This window comes from Dermacentor silvarum, chromosome 4 (genome assembly GCF_013339745.2).
Source record: "Dermacentor silvarum isolate Dsil-2018 chromosome 4, BIME_Dsil_1.4, whole genome shotgun sequence".
NCBI lineage: Eukaryota > Metazoa > Arthropoda > Arachnida > Ixodida > Ixodidae > Dermacentor > Dermacentor silvarum.
Window position 1 is genome coordinate 184,371,452 of NC_051157.2, and position 11,337 is coordinate 184,382,788.

General features: G+C 45.7%; 1 protein-coding gene and 1 long non-coding RNA gene across 2 annotated transcripts; both read right to left on the reverse strand.

Moving 5' to 3' along the window:
- Positions 1-2,432: 2,432 nt before the first annotated feature.
- Positions 2,433-6,195, reverse strand: LOC125944864 (uncharacterized). The gene is made up of 2 exons (XR_007466564.1): positions 2,708-6,195; positions 2,433-2,658 (listed from the first exon to the last, which is right to left on the reverse strand). It is a non-coding gene; the product is annotated as an uncharacterized LOC125944864 (long non-coding RNA).
- A 169-nt stretch (positions 6,196-6,364) lies between these two features.
- Positions 6,365-9,865, reverse strand: LOC119450839 (AP-3 complex subunit beta-2-like). The gene is given in 2 exon segments (XM_037714330.2): positions 6,365-7,528; positions 7,531-9,865. Coding segments are annotated over 2 exon segments (3,174 nt in total). The 5' UTR covers positions 9,697-9,865; the 3' UTR covers positions 6,365-6,520.
- Between the last annotated feature and the right edge of the window lie 1,472 nt (positions 9,866-11,337).

Consider the following 11,337-nt stretch of genomic DNA (forward strand, 5'->3'; position numbering starts at 1 on the left):
GGTGTATGTAGTGTGGTAATTATTAGAAGACTGGTAACTGCCATAAAATTTTAGCATTTACAAATGGCTTCTACGAGTGTTCTTCGCATGCCTAATACTTTTTTCGAGAATAAGTGCCCTGAAAGAAATCAAGGGGGGGGGGGGGGGGGATGTAGATAGGAATTTGTCACTCAACAAACCAAGAACTGCCGCTTTCAGTCGATGTGCGATGCAAATTATGGACAACTGCTGTGGGAGATAGCAGCGTTCAGTCTATTGCTTGACTGAATGGGGTTAATGTTTTTGGGGGCATACTTCTTTAGTAACATGTTATCTTTCGCAAACCTGCCTTATTCAGTGTAAGTTGTTCTTATGGGAGATTATTGCATAATAAGATATAACAGCACAGCAGAGCTGGACTAACTACAGAAGTGATGACATAAGTACTGTGTCGCAACTTATTGGTTTATTCAGGAAGTAACACAGGTAGTTAACCAGGATTGTGATGACAGATGCGCTCATGTTGCAAGTGAATGGTTTGTTCAGGAAGTAATGTGAATAATTAAGCAAGATTACAGTAAAACCAAACAGAGTGCAGTAGAAGAAGGAACACCTGGTATGTACAATCAGCAAGAATGACATAAGGTACAAACGCATATGAAGCCAATGAAAGCATAGTGTAACTGAAGTTTTTGTTATGAAATGTGTAATCAATATAATTGAGGGCTAAATTTGCAATGTTTCCATGCATTGTCATAGCAACATCTTTGTATGCCATGATATGAAGCCAATGTCACGTGATTGCACGTGTATAATCACTCTTGGCAACAGCTATAAAAAACCAAGCTGTGAAATAAATGTGCATTATTCTGGTTCCTTAATTTTCGAGTCTGGCTACCCGGCCACCCACCAATGGCAGTCTGGTATGGCCACAGCTACACAGTTTATGTCTTTAATCATAATACAAGGTACAAATTAGTGGCATGATTAAGTGTTGCCGATTGTAAGCTTTACCTAAACTGAAAAAAATTTAAGGACGTGTTATTTTTTCTCCTGTGACAAGCAAACATCTAGCTAACATTTCTTTTTTTTTACCTTGAGCAGAGATGAAAAATGCTTCCATGATCTCTCTCTTAAGTCGGGATTTCTACCAATGTTGTATGTGTCTGATTGAACAAAGTCTACATCCACACATGCAAAAACTAACAGCCACATCCAATGTATTGCATATTAAACTGTCTGACCATGCACAATGCAGTTCAAATGAAGTTTGAACTGCATTGTCATACATTGGTCTTTCACACTCGTATAATTTGAATCCAATGTAATTCATCTGTCCAGGAACAGCTGTAATGTATGGGTGAGCCTCAGATGTAGGATTTTCTATTGATTATGTCCCTATTTAAAGAGTTTCCGTTTTCAAAAAAGCTTTTATGGGCTTTTCCTTTTTTATTCATTTCACCATCCTTTCATTTTCTTGCATTACATGAAGGTTCTAGAAAATCTGTTGGAGAAATAGTGCAAGGTCTTTGAGCAGTCCACTTTCTTCAGATGCAGGGCGCCTGTACTGTGAAGCAATAATACTGTGGCCTGCCGAGGTGCTGTAGCACACTGTGGTGAAGCAGGCTGCACAAAGCACAGGAAGTCACGCTCGTGGACAACCAAGCGTATTATCACTGGTGATCGTGTGCATTGTCGTAATGGCAAATCCCTCCCCACTTTTTTTTTTTTTAATGCGTTGCACATAAGCACCACGAGCTCAACCTGGAGAAAGTAGTGACCATGCTCACACGTTGCAAATCATACCGTGCGAGTCATACCAAGTGCCATATATTTAACCCGAACACGCTTTAAGAACCTATTTGCTTCTTCTTCGGAGGGCGGCGGGTATTTCTTGCTTGAGTACCTTCTATTAGTTAGCTTAATGCATCTTCTTACCCAAGCACTCAATGTTCTTACAGCTCATGTTTAATAAAGTTAAGCTGCTACAGATGGGTCTTCATTGCTTGGGGTAAGTCGGAAAGCAGCTGTACATGAGCTATGTGGAGCCATGTGGAGAACACCAGCCAAAAGAACACCATGCACTGCTTACTCGTCTAACTTGGAAGCACGATATTCTCTCGCATCACTGCATCTGATGGCAATCATGGTGGTTTACGACTCCTTGGTTCGAGGCCCTCTGGTGGAAGTAAAATGGTGTGCATGCTTTTCCTTACACATTACTACAGTTTAAGAATTGCCAAAACACACAAATTGGGCGAAGTTTCAGTGCAGTTAGCCCATCTTCCACAGCTGTTGAAGTTGCTGTGGACAGGGCAGGTGTCTTGCAGTTACTGCACTCTAAAATTTTTTTTTCGTTAGATTTTGACCGCTTTTGGTGAACGCAGTCGTCTTGAATTATTTTGACACTCCTACGTACCATAGGTTTCTTTTTTTTTTTATCAGGTTATCGAAATTGATGAAGCATTGTCCAAGAGAGCTATAAGAACAGATGTATTCAGAAAATATTTTGTGCCTCTTTTTGCCTGTAGTATTGCATCCTTGTAACACCAAACAATTAAAACACAAGGTTGAACAAATTGTCACTACTGGTTTCCATGTTAGAGAAACAGTAATTGTGGACACACATCTAGGGTATAAAAAGTAATCACGTGTGACCATGTCAGTGGCATTGTGTTGCTGTAGTGGCTCCCCCGTCAACATACATATAACAGCCCAAATATGACACGTGCATATGTTACATGTCACTACTGGCCTAGTCAGTTCATACTTGTGGTGTGCTATAGGATGGAAAACAACATGAAATAAGAACACGACGCTCGTTTTTATCCTGTTCTTATTTTGTATTGTTTCGCATCTCATTACACTGCAACTCTAACATTTGGCTTATTCGCGCCTTATGGACATCACATCATAAGCTGTTTTGGCTGCATCCCAGCGGCGGAGGCAACAGTCTTGAATTAACCAAAACTTCATTATTAAGCAACTCCAAAGTGCATCGAAAACATAGCAGGCCAACTGAAATTTGAGGTGTAACTATCAGTGTTAGAATTATCGCAAGTCAACTGCAGTTCCTGCCAGCAGAGTTATTTGTACCATCAGCGTAAATGGAAACGCAAAAAGGGAGACACAGATCAGAAATATACCGCATGTATTTACATGGGAATGCAACATGCACTTGCTCCACAGCATGCCATAGTTCCAAAATGCGCATTTTGGAGCCCGAATTAGGCCACTGCTACATGCGAATGCAATAATAGAAACATGACAGGGACTTCCAGTTGCTTTCAATTTGTTGGCATTTGAACTTATGCTGACAGTAATACACAATGCACAGGTATGTACAGTCGGCGTACACACTAGTTCACGGACCATGGGATCTTAGAAAAAGCCGAATGTTGATCCCAGCCTGGGGAATGCAACCCATTAGTCTGATTTTTAGCCAGTGCTGGTATATGCGAGCAACATATTGTTGTGCAGTTTTACTGGCCACAGTCACAAACTGCTCAGAAATTGAACATTTTCTCAGATCCTGTGGTCTGTAAACTATTAAAGCCAACTGTGCACACCAGCTTTTCCCTAACGCTGCTATTCTGCTGCAGTATTTTGCTGGCACGCAGCGAACCAGCTCCGAAATCACCAACTTCTCAGAAGTCACACTGGTGCTTTAAATTGCTCTTTGTTTCCAAACACCATTTATGAAGGCTTCTGAATATGTACTGTTGAAGGTTGCCAGTCAGGTGCAGAGTTCCAATTATTAGCAAGCAGCAAGTAGTACAGTTTAATGAAGGAGTTGCATTCAGCTTTTCATCTCTCTTTGCTGTAATTATTCTGTTCTGTGGGATAACTTTGCTCATTCATACAGATGCAGATTCGCAATAGACGAAGCACTTTAATAACATGCTGACAGCACTGCAGGTTTTTGGAATAAAGGACTGCCGTTTGCAATGAAAGTAACAACGCTGTGTAGAAGCCTAACTATGGTTTCGTGCAATTAATAAGGCAGGTAAGAAGGAAGAATAGAATAAAAGGCGCACAACATTGCGCACGATGGCGGATTCCACCACCCCACTCCGTTTCATACACATTAGGCAATGCTAGGAAGGCTAGAGAGACTTCTCTCACTGCTTGCATTCATAGAGATATAGCGATATAAATAGTCGTCATTTAAGTTTCAGTGACATTAAGTCTCATACATTGTGTTGCAAAATACGATGTAATTATTACATGGAAGGCCGTCACAGATTTGAACCTATCTACCATTAATGAGCGGAGCGACACATTTCTGTGACCAGCGACCGCAGCGCACCACCTCCACTCGTGACCAAAATGTAGTATGTCACAAACGGCGAGCATAAAGGCGCACAAATACCTGATTTTACATATTCTTACAGCCGCAAGTTGTATACAGAGTAGGTATTCCATAGCAAGTCTCGCAGATCAAGAACAAATGCGCTGCGAAACGCATGGAGCGATACTGCTGTGACCTCACGACTTCCTTCGCCTCTACAGCATTGCCTGCAAAGTATGAAAAAGAGTATAAAGCATTCTATAGGGTGTTTTTTTTTTTAGCTGCATTTTGAAGATTACTTGTAGCAGATAGCACATTCTAACCCTTAATCTAAATTACTCAATGAGGCAGTCACTACTTCTATGAGAAATCAGAATGCTTAATTGAATAAGTAACATAATTACACTAACTAGCTTTCTGATTTACTTTACGGCACATATTTCAATCTACAAATTGCAGCTAGTGAGTATGCAAAGTTCAATCTACAAATTGCAGCTAGTGAGTGTGCAAAGCATAGCGACTTGGAACGAATTCTAAAGATGGCACTGGCTTCGACATATGCACCATCAAACTTTCTGTAAGAATGCATTGTTGGTCCACTTACTTTTTAAGAAAACTGTTTTTATGCACTGAAGCACAAAAGTAACTGGAACGCCAATTAATTTCATTGGACACTTTGAAAATTAATACTTCGAAACTGGCATAGTCTTCAGAATTAGTTCGAAGTCTGTATACCTTGCATCCTCACCATCTACAAATTATAGATTGAAATATGTGCTCTAATGTAATTAGGTTAAATGTTAAATGGCTTAATTATATAAATTATTCAATTGGGCATTTTGTCTTCTCTTTGAACTAATGGCCACCTCGTCAAGTAATCTAGCTCAATGGTTATAATTGTGCTATCTGCCACAGGCAATTAAAAAAAAATGATGCAGCTAAAAAAAAACACCCTGTATCGCTTCATAGGCAGTTTAATTGTGTGCTCGGTAGCGTCAAATTAACGTGGTTGTGCAACACCAAACACGTTTGTACGATCATTTTCACATGTACGAAATGACCGTAACACCATGTATACGTTGTTACCATTTGAAAACGCCAGCATTAGCTGCAGAAGATGGCAGCATAGCGATGGTTCCGTATAATAGCCTATAAGGAGACATACTACTAATCATCAATGCATAACCTAATCAGTGGATGAAGCAGCCATTCAGAACTGCAGGCCCTCAAAGAATAACCTTCGGAACATTTCCCAAGCACTTATGTGCAATCACTAGAAAGCGTCCAGACTCAAGATTACATCTTTTTATGTTAACTGTTCCACATAATAAACTCTAAGATTTGAGAGACATATTTAATATCACACTAAATTTGTCGTAAATCAGCACCACAACTGTGGCAATGTGAAGCACAGACTCATGAAACCCAACAGCAAAAGGCATAACCACGTTACATGTCAATGTGCCACCACATGCATATTTCTGAAATGCGAAATTACCAGCATAAAGCTTTTTTTTTTAAATGACAGAAGCTTAAGGTATCCTGGACATGTTACTCATAAACAGCATGCTGTTATTGACAAGGACATAGTGTTCTGTTCACTTAGTGAACTTGCCCCCTATTGGCAGCTGTCCCATTCTCTACATTGTGCAAGACCATGTCTGCACTGGTGCCTGTTGTTTCTATTCACCAAAATCTGAAACACAACACAATTTCTTGCAAAATATACACCTTTATATGCAATTAATCCAACCTTATTACAATGTTCATATTCTTTTTAGAAACAATTCAGGTCTCAAGCTCAATAAGGGAGTGCTAAGAGCCCAATTGAGTTTCCAGAAAGATCAGCTGCGATATTAGAAAGCCGACACCGGCTGTCATCAGCCACAGATTACATCCTCAAAGGAAGTGCAGCTAGCAATTCTCACAGATTCCAAATCCCAATTCAACGACAGAAAAATTCATAAGCAATTGCAGCTTCAAGGAATGTGTGCCACAGTGAAGCAATCTTCCTTTAGTTAGCAGAAGTGGTATGGATAGCAAAGCCCAGGGCCCACTGGAAAGCTCTCTTAAAGACATCACAGGACCCCACGGTGAGCAAACCAGGTCAATTCATGTTTGATCAGCTCGTGCCACACAATGGCCAGCTCCTTGCTTGCTCGATAACCACAAAATTCTCAACACCCCAGAAAATTCATGGCAAAAGTGCAGCTATTACACCCGCCCAGCCTAAGTGTAAGGTGAGTGCACTCATGAGAGGGCTGTACGCAGCTCTTGCATCAGCATAGAGCCAACCACCATCTTGTCACAGTTCACAGTAAGTGTGGCCTTGGCCGAGCCCTGCGGTAGGCGCACAGTGACCAACACCAAAGACCTCGAAGCTAATGTCTGGCCCGCAAAGCGCACCCATCCGGGCTGTTCATCTTCGACGGCCAGCACGTTTGCAGCACGATGAACACGCTGCCGCACTTTCTCGGCTACCTCAGGCATCTTTTCAAGACTGCAGCTGTGTTCATTCATGCCTCGCAGCCTTCCTTGCTGGGCGAGGAACTCGTCGTGGGTGATGCGCACTGGGCGCAAGATTTCGCCAACGGGTGGTTGAAGCGTCAGCGTGTGTCGCGCACCATTTTCTATAACAACCTCCAAGGTCACCAGCTGGGTGCTGTCGCCAAAATCTATGCCCAAGGTAGCGAGACGTGTGGCACCAGGTGCCAAAGGTTCAGATGCAATGCCTCGAACCTCAGAGGAGATGCCAGGGCCGAGGCGGTCGGTAATTTGCACACCCGGCAACTCCTCTTCACCGTGGTTAGCCAACGTCACCTCGACGGAAGCCATTTTGGGCGAGAAGAGGTGGGGTGTCCGGGTGAACCTGTAGTTGATGGCTAGGCCGGCTCCGGACACCTTGTTCAGGAGCTCCCTCCATTCGGCCGGCACATGAGCAGGTGTTGACACGGCAACAAAGCGAGGTGCCTCTGTTTGTCCTGCCACTGCTGTCACTGTGAGGGCACTCATCGGCTGCAAGGTGGCAGCGATGGGTGCGGTGCTCATGTCGTCCAGATCAAGGAGAAGGTCCAGGTTGCTCCTCGAAGCTGGTACCTTTTTTGGCTTTGCAACCGGTGCTTCGCTGCTCGAACTGGATGCATCCGACTCCTCGCTTTCACTGCTCGAACTTGCGCTCGAATCTTTTGCACTCTTTGCATCTGCAGTGCCATTGACACGACTGTCACCAGAACCAGACTCATCTGAGCTCTCACCAACTCCACTCTCTCGGAGTCATCTGATTCAGTTTCGCTTCCGGAAGCTGTCTCCTCGTCTGACGACCCATCACTCGAGCCTGAACTAGATTCATCTGCCGAATGACTTGAGTCAGTCTCGGAGTAAAAGGACTTCTTTTTGACAACCTGCTTCTTCTTTTTAGAAGATTTCGCTTCCTGCCACACCGTAGGAACTTCCACATTACGCACCGATGTGTCCGGAGCCACCTCTGGAAAGTCTGGGAGCTCCTGGTAACCATTAGCCTTGCCATTGATAAAGTGTGAGAGCGAACCAATCTGGTAATGGTCTCTGTCCTCATATTTTGATTGCAGCACAGGTGCTGGCTTGGATGCCAGCAAAAACTTCTTGGCGTGCTTGTGAAGCACACCACCAGTGTCGCCCTGAGGCATGACCAACTGACGCAGGAACCGCACCCTGTCTCTGATGTCGTAGTTCGGGTCGTACTTAGCAAGGCTAAACACATACTGTGTGATCAGCTTTGTCTGCTTTGAGTTGGTCAGGTACAGCTTAGCAGCAAGGTTCAGTGTCTGCAATTTCACAATGTCTTCCTCCTGAATAAATGTTTTGGCCACCTTCCGGAGTACGTCAGGAGCAATCTTGGGCACACGGTCGGCATACTCTCCCAAAAGCCACAGGATAGAGGCTCGTGCCATAGGAACCGCAATGCTGTCCATGAGCTTGGCCATGTGGCCAATTATGTCCCGGTGCTCGGAAGGCTTCATTTGAAGTAGCTTCTTAATGACAACCACACTTTCCGCAACAACAGCTTCGTTCCGGTTAGAGAGCAGGGCCACCAATCCATTAAGGCAGGTGTCGGCCACCTCGGGGATAGTGCTGGCGCAGCGTCCAATGGACTGGATGGTTGCTGCCACAAACTCGGTGTCAGAACTCGCCACATAGGTCTGAAACTCGCGCAGTATAACCGGCACATTGGTCTCTCCAGCCAAGTTGGTAAGGACTTCCAGCTTGAGCAACTTTATGTGTGTAGGGTCGCTAGAGCGCACAAAGAAGCTGCGCAGGAATGGCTCAAATAAGCCGCGACATCGAATCGACATTGTGGCCACGTTGCTCAGGACGACTGTCTGGATCTCGCGGTGGCTTCTCAGCAGCCGAATCAAAGACTTCACCACCAGCGCTACCTCCGCGCGTGGCGCCAGGTGGTAGTACAGCTGCGCCACTGCCATCACGACCGCCGAGTTGCGGCTCTGGAGCAGGGGCTTGCAGTTGCGCAGGAGAAGGCGCAGGTCCGGATCTATGGCGGGGCCACGGTCTTCGTCGTCGTCCACTCCTGGGCGACCGGCGTCGTCCGCGTCGTCCGCCCCGGCAACCGAGGAAGGAGCGTTTGGGTCGACGAACTGCGTCCTCGCGTAGCGCGTCAGCATAAGAATGATCTCGACCTGACCCCACTCTTCGACGTCGACAAGCAGGTTGCACAGCTTACGATAGTTCCGATGCACCAGGTCGATGCGCTCGGGGCACACTTCGTCGAAGGCCATGACGGCGCTGCCGACCACCAGCGTCGTCTTGTCGGCGAGCAGCTTCTCGATCACCTCGACCAGCTGCTCCTTCTGCTCGGGGTCGAGCCGGTACAGCTTGGGGATGGCGTGCGCCGCCGTCTTGCGCACGTACGGCGACATGTCACTCACGGCGTCCTTGATGGCCAGCATCATGATGGGGACGATGACGGGGACGCGGATGCTGGACAGCACACGCAGGGCGCTCGCCCGGATCAGCTGGTTGGGGTCGCGCAGCGCCCGCTGGAATGTCGAGATGGAAAGTAGCGCCAGGTCCTGCTGCTCTTCCGCGTAGCGCACCAGGTAGACGTAGACGAGCTTCTTGACTTCGAGGTTCTTCGAGACGACGTTCTTAACCACGGCCGGGAACAGCTCGGATGCGTCCTTACCCTTCGCGATCATGCCGATGATGCGCTTCATGGCCTCCAACTTAAGGCCGTCTTTGCTGCTGTCCAGCATGTTCTTGAGGTCTTCGTGCCGGCGCAAGTCCGAGGAGAAGAAGCCCGGGACCGACTCCGTCGCTGTGGCGGCGGCGGCGTCGCCCGCCTCGTTGGGGTGTCTCGATGCCATGGCTGACATTTGGCCGCCAGCAGATGGAGAGGTTAATTGATCCTTGTAGGCCCACGAAGCTATCATATCCACAGTCGCGCAACGCTACCACACAACCCAGCTGGCGAGCTTCGAGCTTACGAAGGCGGCAGGTCACGCCCCGGGTCACAAGAAGCACGCGAAAAGCTACCGGTGGCAACAGCTCTTATCAGACAAGCTGGCAGCCATGATTATCACAGCGGGAGAAGTCACGGGAGAATGACGTGGGAACACCGGAAGCGGAAATTTGACGGCCGCGTTGATGATGATGGTAAAGTATTCTGCGATGATGAGTGCAATTCTCTAAAGTTTGTGCCAGCGTTTGGAGGCTCAATGCGGTAGCTGCATTCAGTACTGGCAACGTAGGAACACTGTAACTTTCTAAATGTAGCAACCTGTGAGTTTGATCATTACTGTTAGTTATACTAGAGAGGCTAGAAGGTTAGACCTTCTAGCTATACCCTTGAGGAACTCCGCATTTCTAAACTAGCAGACTGGCGTGTGTAACTACACTACACACCTTCCGTCGGCTTTGATATCTTCATGGCGCGGTACGGTTCGTTTTATTGAACCTTTGTTCACATAGCCTGTTCATTCGCTGCCCACCTATCGATAAATTAAGCTAACTATCAGAGCTGTCGTGCTAATTCGCTGGGACGTTTTCTTTTTCTACTTTCTTCTACCGACGCTATCGTACGAAGAGGTAATCACGGCCAATCTAGTAACGTTGATCGTACGTACCTACCACCACCGAATAATGAAGCCATGTCTACGTTATCGCTCTATCTTTCATTAAAAAAAAAAAGGATCTGCGTAGCCTTTACGCATTTCTGTCTAGTTCCATGTGTTCAAAATCACTGTGGTGTGCGGTTCTATGTATTTGATCTGACTGGACAGTCTCTGCGTTGCAAGGTCAATTCACTTTTCCGTTGCTTCACCGAGCACATTATAATTAAAGAACATGCACGTGAACATGCATCAGTTCACCTGGCTTGGTCTTTGACTTCAATGACTTTATCTTGCTTTATTGCTATCTCATGGTTATGTTGTCTTTTTAGACAATCATACGCGTCGAAACCAAAACTGAATACAACATTAAGCGAAACTACAAGTTGGCAACAAATACATTTCCCCGGCGAAATAAGGACCTTGCTTGCTTTACCGGTGTAAAATGGCGGGACGCTCGGCGGCTGGGCTAGAGCCGTACTAGAACGTTAAAATGTCTGAAATAACGCTGAAATAGCGCTGATTGTTGCGCCTGATTAGTACAGCTGCTGCTAATGGTGAGTACTTCCACCTGTCACAGCACCGGTTTCTCTAATTGCGTCACTTTACTGTATTATCAATACATTTTCGAGACGGACCCGTGCTTATTATAGAAACGGTCAGCGTTCCTCTCAAATTGCGCGCGTTCAACCGACTGCATCTTCGCTTACCTGCGATTTTTCAAAAAAAGGCCGCGACGGGATCTGGCGTGCAACGTCGCAGTTTAAGCCGTTGCGTTGATTATATGCATGTTTTGTTGATTGTTGATTCATGTTTTGTTGCTCTGATTGCTGACGGAATCGAAATAAATTTGTGCAGCCAGCTCCCATCTAAGTACATGCGAAATGAGAAATCTTCATTCTCGGCAACCACTGTACCAAATATGATGAGGTTGGTTGAATTTAAAAGATAACATTTAACTCT